Source organism: Chaetodon trifascialis, chromosome 14 (assembly GCF_039877785.1).
Source record: "Chaetodon trifascialis isolate fChaTrf1 chromosome 14, fChaTrf1.hap1, whole genome shotgun sequence".
In the NCBI taxonomy this organism is placed as follows: domain Eukaryota; kingdom Metazoa; phylum Chordata; class Actinopteri; order Chaetodontiformes; family Chaetodontidae; genus Chaetodon; species Chaetodon trifascialis.
This window is the reverse complement of record NC_092069.1, coordinates 21,389,251-21,404,301: the sequence shown is the minus strand read 5'-3', so window position 1 is coordinate 21,404,301 and position 15,051 is coordinate 21,389,251. Positions and strand designations below refer to the sequence as shown.

The 15,051-nt window shown below is 42.2% G+C and overlaps 2 protein-coding genes across 3 annotated transcripts; one reads left to right on the top strand and one right to left on the bottom strand.

Moving 5' to 3' along the window:
* The first annotated feature begins 4,264 nt into the window (after nucleotides 1-4,264).
* Nucleotides 4,265-10,290, top strand: LOC139342066 (ensconsin-like). Of its 2 annotated transcripts, XM_070978939.1 has the most exons (15): nucleotides 4,265-4,940; nucleotides 5,650-5,745; nucleotides 5,943-6,017; nucleotides 6,134-6,297; nucleotides 6,407-6,506; nucleotides 6,683-6,799; nucleotides 7,029-7,189; nucleotides 7,375-7,511; nucleotides 7,605-7,837; nucleotides 7,923-8,100; nucleotides 8,186-8,354; nucleotides 8,503-8,607; nucleotides 8,745-8,795; nucleotides 8,945-9,173; nucleotides 9,408-10,290. In XM_070978939.1, exons 1-15 carry the CDS (start codon nucleotides 4,817-4,819, stop codon nucleotides 9,416-9,418), a joined length of 1,950 nt encoding a protein of 649 aa, XP_070835040.1. In that variant the 5' UTR covers nucleotides 4,265-4,816; the 3' UTR covers nucleotides 9,419-10,290. The 2 variants fall into 2 exon arrangements, with proteins under 2 accessions (XP_070835040.1, XP_070835041.1); XM_070978940.1 differs by lacking the exon at nucleotides 9,408-10,290 and having other exon boundaries at nucleotides 8,503-8,606; nucleotides 8,743-8,795; nucleotides 8,945-9,025.
* Nucleotides 9,414-14,457, bottom strand: LOC139342067 (uncharacterized). Its single transcript, XM_070978941.1, has 13 exons — nucleotides 14,274-14,457; nucleotides 13,967-14,086; nucleotides 13,131-13,250; nucleotides 12,822-12,941; nucleotides 12,369-12,488; nucleotides 12,036-12,244; nucleotides 11,905-11,950; nucleotides 11,707-11,831; nucleotides 11,370-11,501; nucleotides 11,140-11,254; nucleotides 10,913-11,047; nucleotides 10,687-10,812; nucleotides 9,414-10,587 (listed from the first exon to the last, which is right to left on the bottom strand). Exons 1-13 carry the CDS (start codon nucleotides 14,455-14,457, stop codon nucleotides 10,451-10,453), a joined length of 1,689 nt encoding a protein of 562 aa, XP_070835042.1. The 3' UTR covers nucleotides 9,414-10,450.
* Between the last annotated feature and the right edge of the window lie 594 nt (nucleotides 14,458-15,051).

The window sequence follows — 15,051 nt, the reverse complement described above, 5'->3', positions numbered from 1 at the left end:
CAAGAAATGATGCTCCGGTCTCCGTCCTCTGAGCAGCTCCAAGAGGTTTCCTTCAAGGGAAACAGCAGCTTCTTCTTTTCTCTGAGATGGAGGCAACACTACATACACATTTTAGTCATTTACACAGCAGTAACAAAGTAAAGTTGTACAGAAAAGAATTGGGTTTGTCCCAGTCTGAAGTTGGGGAGGAGTGATGTGATACACCAATGAATAGTGCATGAGTGTTGAACCCGAGACTGGTAACTATAACTAGGGTCTGCTGAGGGACGTCACAATTAGCAGCCTGCCAATCCACACGGGCTGTGCACAAAGCAAAAGAAAATATGAAACATACTCTTCCTGAATCCAAAATCATCCATTGAGATGACTTCTGAAAAGCCAAGCAGCAACTTTTACATCCAGGCCAACAGGCCATTGAGTTCATCCTTCTGATAAATTGCATAGTAATTCTGTATAACGGAGCCTCATCCTAACTTAAGTAATGAATACTCAAATAGTATAAGATGCAGCCTTTTGAGCCTTGTGGGTTATATTTAAAAAAAATACTTTGACACTGTGCATTTATTTGCAATTGCAATATCAAAACAGTGCTTCACTGGAAAAGCTTCAAAATGTGTGAGGATGAGGTAATCAGCATATTGCCGTGTCACTGGTGATAGAATTTCATGGAAGTAAACAACAAGTCAGCCCAGCCTAGTTGGAAGAATGCTCCCTCTTAATCTTTAATAGGTTGCTGCTCCAAATTGGGCCTTGGTGCAGACACACTGTCTTTTGTCATGGAATCGGCAACTGGTGTCAGATCCTCTTCGCAAAGCCTCGTGTCTCCAATTCATTCAGGTTTGAGCCTTGAGGTTTAAAAACTGAAGTCAGTTTTGAATCACATATAGGCTAAATAGCATGTAGCTATGTGCCTGAATAAATAAGGATCAAATAAGGAAGCCGTGGCGTGATGTGCTTCCCCACAAACTGAAAACAGCCGTGTTATAAAAGCGCTGATTACGCTGCGTTATTTTGCTGAGTTGAGGCATGCTTTAGCAACTTCTATTCAATGCAACGTGAATGCCGAAGTACAACTCATCGTCTCATCAATTACACATACAGCCAGTCTGTAAGCCATACGTCAAAGTCTAAAGTTGCTGGTATCCGATGAAACAAGTCTCTGAATTATTGAAGCGCTCGAGTCAGTGTTGCATGTGGCATCCTCATTAAGGGGAGGTATCACTGTTCACAACAAAAGAAATACATTTTGCTCAGTGTGAAAAACAGGGAAACACATAAACATTATTATCAAACTGGGTAAATATCTTCACGTTTTACCCACTTAGGGACCTGACAGCACTCTGTGTTCAGGGATACATACAGCATATACACCAAAATATAGAGCAGATGTGTATTAAACAAAACATCTTGCTTAACTTTATGCAACAACTTTCCTTGTCTCTTGTCTTTCCTGAGATCTGTAACGGACGCATCCTCTTCCTGCCGCCTTAGCAGTGTGTGATACTCTCAGTGACTCCAACCTGACCACTCTGTTGAGGGATTCTGCCCTTAATTACATGATTCAATAACGGCTACGAGGGGTTGAGGAGATGTCCTAGTTCCTCCAGGATGGCCGGTAACCATGTCACCAGTCGTGCAAAGTTACTGGTTGCCCCTGTAGTCTAATATACTAACCTCATTCTCTGATGGGTGTTGTCATCGAATGCACCTTTAAACACCTCGAAGCGGACATCAGCCACCAAACAGATGTAGCATGGTTGACTGTTCTGGTCAGATAAAACAACAAAAATAACTTAAAAAACAATTATTTTCCTAACAATTTACATTACTGTACATTAGAGAATCTCCTTGTAGAGATGAGCCGTATCAGATGGAACATATCATCTTAAAAAACACAACTAACCACTAGAAAAAATGAGTTATTATTTGTATTTTGGATGAATAATTAGGCAACACTAATGAATATGCATGCACAAGCAACCAAGCCCTTAAATTGACACCTTTGACAATGTCGTCTAGGGTGAGCCACAGAATGACTTGATACCAACCATGCAATCTTATCCGATGTAGGTCCAGTGTCCAAAGCCCTTTTTGGGCTGTTGGTTGTAGGCCAGTTATCACCATCTTGTTTGTGCTCCAGTGACTCTGTGGGCACACCACCTGACTGTGGTGTAGTGTATCCTTATGACACATTTCAGACTCTGGGATGGGGGATATTGGCAAGCTTCATCACTGAAACACAGCCAGAGGGCATTGTTATGGTTGGTATGAGGGGGTGCGCTGTACTAGGCAGCAAGCACGTAGGGCCCAGGTGGATCTGACCTCAAATGACCCCAGACAGTTAAATAAAATTACTCAAAATCTGAATGATTGGTCTCTTTATTCTATTGTTTAAAAGGTCTTTTATATCAACAAATCCTTACATCATAGGTTACTTAAATGGACAGAAAGGTTAAGCCTATTTGGAGCTCAATTTTGCCCAAACTGTGTACTTTCAGTCTCCAGCAGCACATCACAAGCCCCCCTAAGACAGTGCTTATTCAGTAACCTACACCTACTCTTTGATCCAATGCCATTATGGTGGACATGGATAGGTCAGCCTCCAGTAAAAACAAGGTCGGTCTTGATATAACGTTACCAATTTTAAATAACATACCACACTTACCTTACATGAACTACCAGGTGCGGCCTCAATAATGAATGGAAGCGCCATCTGGTGGCCACGCAGGGGGTCATTGCTGTATTTATTTATTTATTTATTTATTTATTTATTTATTTATTTATTTATTTATTTATTTCCATATCGGTATAAGAATAATAAAATGGAAGGCAATATTAGCTGACAGACAGTTTATGCTGACTTATTTCGGCCGTTAAATTGTGCAAATTTACCTATATTCTCTAAGCTAAGCTAGCTCTTAAGACTGCTGAAGTACTAGCTATGGCTGCTGGTAATGCTAAAGTAACTTCTTCGGTCACGGAAGTTATTTATCGTGCCATAATTTTGCCTCAGACTCGTACAGAAGCTGCTTAGGCTTTGTCGATATCCTTTGAAAATGACTTAGACTCTGGAAAAATCTGTGCCAACCTTGTAGTGTAGTGCAGTTAGCTTAATTAGCCGGTATTCATTTGAAGAGTTCTAAGTCATTAGCAGCCTCCCGCGCATGAATTATGTTAACTAGCATGGCGGAAAACAGGCGTTAAAGCTACTAGGGTGGCTAACGATGGCGAGCTAGCATATCTCAGAAAGATGTACTCCCATTCTGTTTGTGTTATTTTACAGGCACCATCACCACAGACGGGATGGAGGATAGATATATTTGCGGTACCGTCTGCTGATGGTTGCTACATCTTTCTTGGTCCACGTCTGTTGGTGGGTAAGATTAATTTGACGTTACTACATTGTCAAATTCGACAAGGTACTTGTACTTTTACTGCACTGTATTACATTTGTGTCACAGTTGTAGTAATTAGACTTTAGACTGCTTCTTTATTGTTGGGAAATTGTTTTGTTGCAGTCGCAAAGATAAAGACAAACACAAAATGTATAAGAATTGTTTAAAAAGTAACAAAAAAGTAGCAATAAGTATAGACAGGAGTAACATACATTACATTACAAAGACATTAATTCACAGATTGCAGTTTTTTCATACCTTGCTTACTAAGTTTGGGGATTTTAAATGTAAACATCTCTGATAAACTGAGGGATTGAGTGTTCTTCATGGGTTGAGAAAATTCTCTTACCTCTTACAACTAAATCAACTATTTAAAAAAAAAAAATCTTGCCTTTTTAGAAATATGTGATTGTCACAGAACAGCAACACTACCCATATATAATGATCTCATAGAAAATGATCCATTGCTGTACATTAATCTATCCAACAGATTATAAAGTCATTAAAATTAGAGCAACCTTAAACATCTACTGTCAAATGCAACATACACGTTCGCAGCAGTGATATTAATCCAAAAACATTACTTATAATAGTTAAACCCTGCTGCACAATCATACTTCAAATACGTTTTGCTGATAATACTTAATGTACTTTTACTTAAGTAAGGTTTTGCTTCTAGGACTTTCACTTGCAGTGGAGTATTTCTCATGTATTGATACTCCTGTGAATATAGCTGAAGCCTTTTAAAGGCCAGGCTGACTTCAGCTCAAGAAAGACCACCATCTAGTGGTCATACCGCGTCATTCATCAAGGAGGAATCATGGGTAAAAAAAAAAAAAAAAAAACACTCAATTTTTTTTGCCTGATCTATTGAGGACACTGACTCCATTAGAGAGTTAACGTCCGAGCAATGTATGTCAGTGAACATTATACAACTGTTGTCATGGCAATTATTCACGACGACAGGCTTTGCTTCCTTTTTTTTCTGTATCCAGGAAACGCTGCATCCCTTTGGCCACTTCCATCCAGCATCAGGCAGTGTGGTGGGGGAATTAAAGTGACACAGCTATATTATCTAGAAAGTAAAGCAGAGCAGCTCACAAGGGTGAGCTCTTTAAAGGGAGAGTAGCCTTTTTATAGATGAGACTCACTCAAGATCAGAATCTCTCCATCCTTCCATAACCTTAAAGGAGACAGGAGTCATTTTCCTATGTGGCTTTCATTCACTGGATTGGTTTATAACTGGATGCTTTTTTTCTCTGTTAGCTTTGGTACAGATGGACAGGCAGCTGATGCAAAGGGCAGTTCCTTGCACAGCGCACTTGGAAAGCGAGGACCCGAAGGCATCTTGAAATAGAAATTCAAAGAAGGAGGAGGAGGAGGAGATAGAGAGGAGGGGGGTTTTGAGTGAGAGCATTGGTATGCCGGGCTCAATACCGAGCATGGCTGTGCAGAAGAAGAGTGTCATCCCTCCATCGCAGGGACCGCTTTCTACACGTACCATCGAGAGCCAAAGGAAGAGGAATGGACCTGAAAGGACGGGAGGTCAGTGGCTTTTGTCTCTGCCCTTGTTTCAGAGGAATTTGTATGGTATCTGATCAAAACTAGCCTTTTGTTGAAGCAAAGCCAGCATGACTGTAGATCCTAAATACAGGATCATATTTTCACGTTGATGACGCATTAATAGATTGTACATTCCCTTCGAGAAATCATTTATCATTTTTTAATTGAGCATGGCTACTGTGAACGTGAGGAAATCGGGGGGGGATCTGTGAACCCAGATTACATAATACACATAGAATAATCAGCATCCTGATATTGTTTAACCCTAAAGGGGGACATCCATGTGATTTTTTTTTTCCAGCCTTGTGTTTGTAAAGGAATTGCATATCAGTCTTGTGCCTTTTTTCCTTTGGTTGTTTCAGTCATCATCCTGGGGACTGGTCAGGTGCTAGCATGTTCTCTTCGCCTGTTATACGTAGGCACTTTATAATGGCTCTTTCATTTGTGGCTGACCCTCAGGCCATCCCAGTCCATAACAGCCACTATTTCAAGCTGGTTTGTTTTTGGTTTCTGTGCAGCAGCCCCTTCATGTCATCTGTTTGTGTACTAAAATGTGTATCCAGCAGTACAATCCTGTGTGTTTTATATATGGTGGAAAATCCAAATATCAAGAGAATATTGAACTTAAACAGGTCAGGGGTATTGCAATTTCTTTTACCAAACGACATACTGTTTTTATCCTCAATTTCAGACAAAATCAAACCAAATACACAGGCTAAGAAAACAGCCTGCTCTGTCAACAAGCCTGCCCAAATCTGCAACACAGCCTCTCCACGGCCAAATGCAGGTTTGATACAGCTCTCACACTCACCCTTTTATCAGCCAGCTGTCGTATTATTGGGATATTGGACAGTGATTTTCAGCAGACTCTCTGCTACAGACAGCACCGATTTTGGTTTTAATGTTCAACGTAACTAATAGTAAAATTTCATGTCATTTGTGGCATTAAACCAGTGACTGATCAGTGTTATTTTGCCTTTGTAGTGGCCAGTGGACCAAATGTTGATGAGAGGCTGAGAGCAGCACGGGAAAGAAGAGAAGAGCACCAGAAGTTACTTGGTATGAGATTTCCTACGGTGGTACAATTCACAGTTCATGCATTGTCCTCAATTTCTTGTAAGATTAACTTACATAGCTGATTAATCTATTTATACTGGCTAACTATATTTCCTCAGCCTCTCGGGAACTGACCAGGGTGGAGCGGGAGCAGCGGGCTTTGCAATACTATGAGCAACAACTGCAGCAGCGCAAGAAGAAACTCCTGGAGCAGAGGCTCAAAGAGGAGAGGAGGCGTGCCGCTGTGGAAGAGAAGCGCAAGCAGAAGCTGAGGGAGGAGAAAGTGAGTTCTGATGGTGGGAATCAGAGTACTTTTGTTGTTAGAGAGGATGATGCTTTCACAACTCTGGATTGAGTGACATCAACACTGAAGATTGTTTTCCTGAATAAAGGAGCGATATGAATCTGCAGTGCGTAAGACGCTGGAGAAGAGCCAAAGGGCCCAGCAGAACCTCAGTCAGAACTCCAGAGGAAGGAAACTCTCCAAGAACGGTGAGTGGAGATGAATGCACTTTCTTTCCTTCCTCTCTTTTAACGCGAGCTTTTTAAACTAAACACCATAATTAACAGTATCTGTTCTCTGTGTAACATATCTTAACACAACAATTCTTGCAGTGCCTTGTCTTCTGTTTGCTGCCCTTAAAACTTTATACTGATCAATACGCTAGTTCCACGTCGCTCACCACTGACACCATGGGAGAAGAACTTGGTCAGTCGCCTCCTTACCCCCACATGCTCTTATCTGGCCAGGAGCAAGAGTGCTGGTTGTCAGTCAGGAGGAGAAGGTACTCTCCCTCATGTTAACAGAATGCACCCATTTGCTTTGATATCACAGCAATGCAATGCCAATGGTTTGTAGATACTACTTCAACTAACCTTTCCAGGTACTTTGATCACTGATGCCGCTTGTTTTCCTCTCTGTTTACATACTGCTTCACATTTCCATTTCCGTTTCCACCATTTGTCCTTATTTCCTTTAATTTTCCCTCATTGTGGCACATATCACTGGCTCAGTTGTCCATATTTGTCGCCGTGCAGTTTCATTTCACTCCATGACTACCACCACCAATACCACCCCTCACAAGCTCCAGCAACACTCTGGTTCAGTCCAGAAAAGGCCATCTGCCTCCCCCAGTCCCAACAACAGCCAGCATAGAAGCACCAGTCTGGCGCAGGTAATTCTATCTGTTCCTCTCATACGTGCTGTGCTGCTTAATATTAGTGTTTGTATCAGTTATTATTTTTAGGATCACGTCTCGTTTTTTCCAGCCTTTCCTTTTTCAGCCAGATTTTCTGGGCTGAAAGTGAGGATATAAAAAATGAATTCTGATAACTCTGACAATGTTTCTTTTTGGTTTAGACCAGATCAGCAAGACCAAAAGACACGACTAAGAAGAGCTCAAACGCCGGCTTAAATACTAGATCACCTGCTGTGAAGACCACGGTCAAAGCAGCCGCCGCTACAAAAAGCAGAACAGCCTCCCCCTCACCTGAACGGTAGGTGAAATGTTTGTCCGCTGTTCATGCATGACATAGTAACAGGAATCTGAACAAAGTGGGACATCTGCTCTCTTCTGCTGTCTCTTAAAGGAGCCCCCGAAGATCAATCAGCAGACACTCAACCCCGCTGCAGCTCGAGCTCCCCTCGGTCCCTGAGGAAGATGTTGCCATTTGTAGTTCTGCCCTCTCTCCTGGCAACTCGAGGCCTGTCAGGACATCAGCTGAAGGTCAGAAAGAGAAAATGGGGAATGATAATCCACCAGAGGCTCCATGTTCGAACCTGCACGACAGCAGGACAGAGGCTGGAACAGCAGGAGATGGAAGTAAGCTGAGAAATGCTGAAAAGGTGCAGCATTTAAAGCGATGCTTGACGTGTTTCAGATATATATTGAAGTTATTTCTCTTCAGGTCTTCCCCAAACGCTTACTCATCAAGTTCCACAGCCTCCTGAAGTCACAAGCAGGCCTTCAGCCGGGACCACAGACCCAGAGGAGGCCTCACGTCTCCTGGCTGAAAAGAGGAGAGAAGCCCGACTACAACGGGAGAAAGAGGAGCAGGAGCGTCTGCAGAGAGAGGAGGCGGAAAGGTAACGAGCATGCTCACCTACGAGGCAGAAACTCTGCAGCGGCAGGCCGTTAAGACGGGCGTGTTACAATTTATGACATGTCCAGGCGGTGTCGTGAAGAACTGGAGCGCAGGAGGGCGGAGGAGCGAGCACGACAGCAGGCCGAGGCTCAACGTCTCATAGAGGAGAAGAGGAGAAGGGAGGAAGAGGAGCAGAGACGAGCCGAGGAAGAAAGAGCACAGGCTATGAGGGAAGCTGCCCTTCTGCAAAAACAGGTTGGAAACAATCATTCCTCAGTGCTTCAGTGAAATTGCAAAAGGAATTACATCTGCCCCTGCAGGCGTCGTTTGCTTGTTTTTTACTCATTCATTTTTAAAGGACAGTCAATGTTTTCCTGTTTTTGTGTGTTTTTGTCAAATATAGAGAGAGGAGGAACAAGCCAGAGAGAGGGCCAAAGCAGAGCAGATCAAACAAGAACGAGAAATCCTCGCACAGAAAGAGGAGGCAGCACGCCAAGCCAGAAAAAAGGTGATGTTTGAAAACGTTTGATAAAGAGTTCAGTTATCAAAACTGTTCATTATCTGTGTTCATCAAATGATTAATATGAAAAGTTCTGTCTTTTTTAAAGGGACTGAATGTTTTCACAAAGCTGCTTTCTTTTCCAGCGACTTGAGGAGATCATGCGGAGAACCAGAAGGACAGATTCTCCAGATACGGTGAGATTTACTGCTGTTCACTGTAGTTTCTGAAAACTTTGCCTCTGGGCTGTTATGACGCACATCCAGCATCCACTAATAACTAACCAGCTTCACTTCTGAAAGCCAAACAGCTTGTCCTTGACTAAATTAGTTAATGCTTTGTACAGAAATCTGCACCAGTGAGGACCATGACAAATGAAGCCCAACCAAAGGAGAACACAGAGCCTGTCCACAATGGCACTATAGAGACTGCCGTCAAGCTGCCAGCGGGGACTAAGACCTCACAGCTGGGGCTGAGTAAGGAGGAGGACGTGGTACCTGTTGTGGCCTTCAAAGAACGCAGGTCTCTGAGGACTCTCACGGGCCTGGAGGAAATCCAGACCCACCAACGAGCAGGTGAGGCGCGACCAGCACATCACTTGAGAGCGCTTGTCCTCAGGGTGGGGGATTAAGGCCGAGCACCAACCAGATCTTTGTCAGGCAAAACCTGACAGCCTTCAAAGCAAAAAGGTCAGGTTTTGCCTGCTGAAAACCTAAAAATGCATCACAAGTGTTCTGCTCATCTCCTCAGCTGCTCTGAAACATGTTATTTGATATCTTTTTTTGTCTCCCCGTTATGCATTACTTCAGAGGTCATCTGAGCACCTGCAGAGTGGGCAGACGTTCAAAGACTTTGTTGGAGAGCAGCGATCTCCCTGTGAAACACAGGAAGGACTGCGGAGCGGCCGTTGTGCTGCCTCTCGGCACCGTGGAACAGCATGTAAAATCACAGCCTTGCCTCTCGCTGAGGACGTCAGCATTCGGTCACTTTTCTGTGTGTAACCAGTGGCACAAATATTGGGCAAGTTATTCATTTCTTCAGTACAGCAGGCTTCTGAACTAATAATGACTATCCAAAAAAAAAAAACAATAGATGTAGACAGTGGTACTGATAGTTTCCTGCATAGAGTTGCCTCTGTGAAATACTAGGAATAGCCATTCTAACAATCACAACATATGTTAGCCATATGCTTTTCGCTTATTCCTGATATTTCTTGCAATCGAAGCACTTTTCCTTCCCCAGTTTTGTGGCTGTGGAATTAGAATAGCTTAAGTGGCTGTTTGCGCTAAGAACACAAGAGTTTAGATTGCTGGTGAGAGTTCACTTCCTCTGTAAATTCCTGTCTTACCCTTTGAGTTTGTGAAGTATAGCAATCACATATTTCAAAGCTGCTAAGGAACTTAGTTTCCAAAGACTTTGCTTCAGTTTCGTGAGTGTCGTTTTAGAGAGTAAAATGCACAAAGCGTTTCTTGCACTGACAGTTGCTTTGTTTGATTATTGCGCAATCACTTTACAAAGCAAGGTTTGAGGCGTAGAGGTTAGGTGAGTTTATTATAATAAAAGCATATAAAAACACATGTATCTGATCATCATTTGATCTAAAAGTTTAAGTATTGCTTATACCTGTCACTTGTTAACCTGTTGAAAACTGAAATATATGCCATATTTAATTAAAGTTGATACTATGCTGCATCTCTCACCTTGTTTTTCACTTAATCTGTTGACTGTAAACATAAAAACTGTAAAATAAACACATTAAAACACGATATAAAAATGCTGCTTGTCCATACTGCGAATGAACGCTTCCATCAGTCTCCGCCGGGCTCATCCTGCAGTATTTGTACTGAAAAAATCAAGAGTTAACAGAAGATGGAGATGGGGGCTGAATCACTGGCAGCAGCAGCCGCCTGGTTTCCTCCGTCTGCGCATGCACCTTCCTGAGCTGAACCTCCAACTCACTGTCAGCCAACAGGGATGAAAACTCTGCATCTGCAGAGGACGACAGCACAAAGCAACCCAAGAACTCCTGAATGCCTGATCACCTTACTTCTACTGTGGTAAAGACGTAGGTGGACAGTGAATACAAACCTTTCTTGAGGTTGAATATGGTAACTATGCCAAGCTGCTGGAACTTAACATCTTTGTTTTTGAGAAACACTAACAGGTAGTCCAGCATGTTCAGGTAGTGAGGTCTCAGCAGCTGCACCATCTCCCCTGGGTTGAAACGGTGAAAGCACGCAGAATATGGCAATATTTAATATGCAGAATAGAAACCAGACTGATTATTTGGTGTAATACTTGCACATAACATTACCAGTCGTTTCTAGCTTGCTGATGATGGCCGCGCTGTTGTATGACAACTGAGGATTCTGCGTTTGTCCCGACAACTTCACTAGTCTTGCAACTTGCTCTGATGTTATTGTCACCAACAAGTTCGACTTAAGTGGATCTGGAATTGTGGAGGATTTTGAAAATAATTCATATAAACAGGGATCAGCAGAACAGTAGATGTTTGAGCAGCAACGTGTCCAGGTCTCTTACCCCAGGTCATCAGGTGATGCAAGCATGATGTCACGTGCAGCGAGGTCTCATCTGACAGGGCGGGAGATACAAGAGCCTGGAGGAGTCCTGATAAACACAGACTCTCCATCACAGCCTAGATAGTGAGAAGATTCAACGTGACTTTATCTATCTCGGGCACCATGCACTTACAAATCATGCATTTACAACACACACGTGGCATGAAACCACGGCTTGTGGCCTCGGTGTACCTGCTGACCCATGCACGAGCTACACAGGTCAGCGATTATCTTGCAGCTTTGTGTGATTATAACAGAGCTGGATCTGTGACGATGAAGCAGCTGACCGATTTCATCCAGCAGTCCTTCGCTCACCAGGACGTCCTGGAATCAGACCGTGAACATATCGTCAATATTAGGATTTAAACAGGATAACTGCCTCATATCTGCAGTCGCCTTTTTGATACCCAGTGATTATTTGTTCAATAGAGAAGAAAAAGGAAGTCCCAGTAGATTTAAAGATACTTTTCAACCACCTCCCAGCTGTAACACACCACAGACAGTGAACAATTTGTGCAGGAAACCGTACATTGTTTGGTGGGTGTGCAGACAGTGCAGACAGCAGCGTTATGGCTGACTCAGGAAAAGAGGTTTTCAGCAGCGCCTTCAGGGGCAGCATGCAGTCAAGCTCCATCAGCTGCTCCTGGATCAGAACTACACAGAAAAATCACAAACAGCATCTGCTTTGGGTTCGGTGTTCATTTCTTGCTTTGCTGTTTATAATTACCATTCTTTGAGAGAGTCTGCAGGCATCTGCATGCTTGGGTTGAATTCTGAAAAAGAAATAAAAAACATGTTTATTGAACACTGTTGCTGATTTACCTTCAGATTCGTCTGTCAGCCACGTGTCACAATTACCTTACGCACAGAGGAAGATACGAGTGTCAGAAGAGACTTTAACAAAAAATGACCCCCGATGCTGAGCAGCTTTGGGTGGTGCTCCTGGACAGCAGCGATGTTGCACAGAGCGGTGCAGCTGTAAAACTGAAGCACTGAATCTGATGACTGCAGCAGAAGTACAAGCACAGGAATGGCTCCTGCTTGACATAAGATCCTGGTTGACCAGTCTGGAAAAGATAATGTTTCCCTGTTACATCCAAGCAAAGGAACACTGGAAGGAACACAAACACAGCAGGCTCTGTTTTTTATGAAAAATATGCAAACGCTGAGATTCAAAGGAAATGATCCCACCTGACTGTGTGAGATGTAACAGAGCCCACGTTGCGTTCTGTTGCACCTGTGGATCGTAGGATTTTGCTAAAGCCAACAGTGGTATGATTCCATCCACCATGACAGCTTCCCTGTTTGACTCTGCATGAACAGAAAGAGAAACCTCCACACATACGCTCAGCTGATCTAGACTGATCTACAATATGTCTGTAAGTCATGTTGACCATTTGTCCTGCAGTACAAGCTCATGCAGCACATGTGGCAGTCTGCAGAATGACATAGACAATACACTGTCATTGTCATAGAAAACCGCAGAAGAATAAAACAACCACAGTGTCAAAACTTAATGCAACACTACATGAATAGATGGTCAAATTAGCAACACACAAGTACATTAATTGCTACATTTTCTATACAATATATCTATGCAAATTATGTACTGTCAAGACAAAAAAATAAAAACTTGGTGCAAACCTGAGCAGGCCAGCATGGTGACGCAGGCACATGAGTGACACTGGGCTGCACCATCACCAGACTGGAACAGCTCCAGTATGGGCACCAGCATCCCCATTTCAATCACCAGCTCTTTGCACACTGAAATCAGATTTCATGATGAACAATCATTGTGACCCTCTGACCCACACATGCCGTGTGAGGTCGGGTGGAATCTGTGCTGCATTATTAATTTGACCTATTAGAACACTTTAAATCCAGAGGTGAGGTTAAGGCTAATAGATAAACAAAAGGCAGTACTTGAAATACCTTGTGCTTCTTATCTCTTACCATTATTCTTTACTAACAGATTAACCAAGGAGAGCAAGATAGTCTTTTGCACATCCAGGTCAGCTGATAAAAGTAAGGCCATGACTGGCTCCATGAAGGCGTCTGGTAAGGGAGATTTCACTGTAATGCAAGTAGAAAGGGAGCAAATGATAAAATAAAGACAAGAATTATTGTGGTTGAATAGCAAATGTTATGAGTTTGTTAGATTGTTATAATAAGGATGATCTACAAGTAGAAAACAATCTAAATTAGCTGTCACTGTCAGTACATGACATTACATATTTGACTTGCGGTCGGCTTTAAATTCGAGTCCAACCAGAGACTTCCCACAGTTGTTCTATTAACCAAACCAAGTAAACACAGGCATCTTTCAGCTGCTGCATATGTGCAAAATACAACAATGCTTACACATTTGCACACTACCGAGCATAACCTGTGCTTATCAATACAGTGATCTGACAAAAGTGAAAACTGAACTGCAAGAAATGCAGTCACTTTATATGAGCCACCAGCTAGCAGTTTATTACAATAAAGCATATCATACTGTGGGATTTCAAAATAAAATTAATTTGCTTTATCTTCATAATGACACTACAGTACAAACATGTTGGAAGTGATCTGCCAATGCTGGGAAAAAAAAAAAAAAAAAAAAAAAAACGGTTGAAAATTTGCATGATACTGGTCATACTCGTCCAGGAGCTTATCTCTACAGTGACTGATACGAGAAACCTGAAGAGCAAACAATAGTTTCATTTCATGAGCCTTGATCTGCAAGTCATTGCTATCGTGAAGACTGTCAGAAGCAACATAAAAATCTGTCGGACTCCTTTACTCACAATGATGACTCAGATGTAAATAGCACAGGGCTGCAGTCATTTGCAGATCAGTGTTTTCTGAGGTTGCAAGTCTGCTCAGTGCCTGCAGACTTCCCTGATCAAGTATTTGAGTTTCAGCATCTAAGAGAAGAAAAGGACGAAAAAAAACAATGAATATTCCCACATTTAGTCATTCTTAAGTTACAAAGACATTGTTCATTGTTCTAAACACATGTATATCAATATAAAAGAGACAGATAGAGTCTGTAGAAGTGTGTTTCCTGTCCACAGCCACAACAAAGAAAACGAACAGCTGCAATGCTCCTACCACACAGGAGGTGTAAGCTCAACTCTTGAGTCGTCCTCTCTGGTGTATCTCCGAAACAGGTGCACTGACAAAGTTCTCTGAAAAAGTCTCTTAGTTTTTGCTCAAACTCTCTGCAAACCTTCCTCAAATGAGCAGTGAACTCTCTGAGCAGACGGAGACAATTTTCACAAAATCCAGAGGCCATGACTTCATCCTCAATAGCGGGGAACGGCACCTACCTGTCTGCTACACACAACCTGCACAGACACGCCTCCTGCAGCGTCACGTGACTGTATGGTCAATTTCACGTCAATTCAGTGCATAGCATTGTTCAGACCATTGGTGCAACCCTTAATAAAAGGGAAAAGTCCTGAATGCAGATTTTAAAATTAACTCATAAGTATGTTGTTTTAGTAGCCGGCCTCTTTTAAAGGTGTTACATTATACATGTATAATACTACTTAAATGAATTTGGTCGTTTAAGTGGACTTGATCACTTCATGTTGGGTAGTTTTACACGAAAGAATTCAATTTATGCCGGTATCTATATTTCTAAAATCTTTACCAGCATATTAACTTAATTGTATTTATTTATTTATGTATGTTCTTCCTCTGTAGGCTACAGCCTCTTCTTTATTATATGTGATTGTATTGTACTCTATGTTTTGTATTGTCTCACTCTTGCGTAGTGTTTGCTGTGATTAAAAAAATTATAGTGTGAATGATCTTTGCAAATTGCATTCAAATAATGGAGAGTCCCACGAAAAAGAAATACGCAAATAGTTAAATGTATTTAGTT

Bases quoted from the DNA above. Each gene is read 5' to 3' on its own strand.
- LOC139342066 (XM_070978939.1), top strand. From the start codon at position 4,817: ATGCCGGGCTCAATACCGAGCATGGCTGTGCAGAAGAAGAGTGTCATC. The intron at 8,355-8,502 runs GTTGGAAACAAT...TGTCAAATATAG, and splicing joins CTGCCCTTCTGCAAAAACAG to AGAGAGGAGGAACAAGCCAG. The intron at 8,608-8,744 runs GTGATGTTTGAA...TTTCTTTTCCAG, and splicing joins CACGCCAAGCCAGAAAAAAG to CGACTTGAGGAGATCATGCG.
- LOC139342067 (XM_070978941.1), bottom strand. From the start codon at position 14,457: ATGGCCTCTGGATTTTGTGAAAATTGTCTCCGTCTGCTCAGAGAGTTC. The intron at 11,951-12,035 runs GTAATTGTGACA...TTTCTTTTTCAG, and splicing joins TATCTTCCTCTGTGCGTAAG to AATTCAACCCAAGCATGCAG. The intron at 11,832-11,904 runs GTAATTATAAAC...TTTTCTGTGTAG, and splicing joins GCAGACTCTCTCAAAGAATG to TTCTGATCCAGGAGCAGCTG.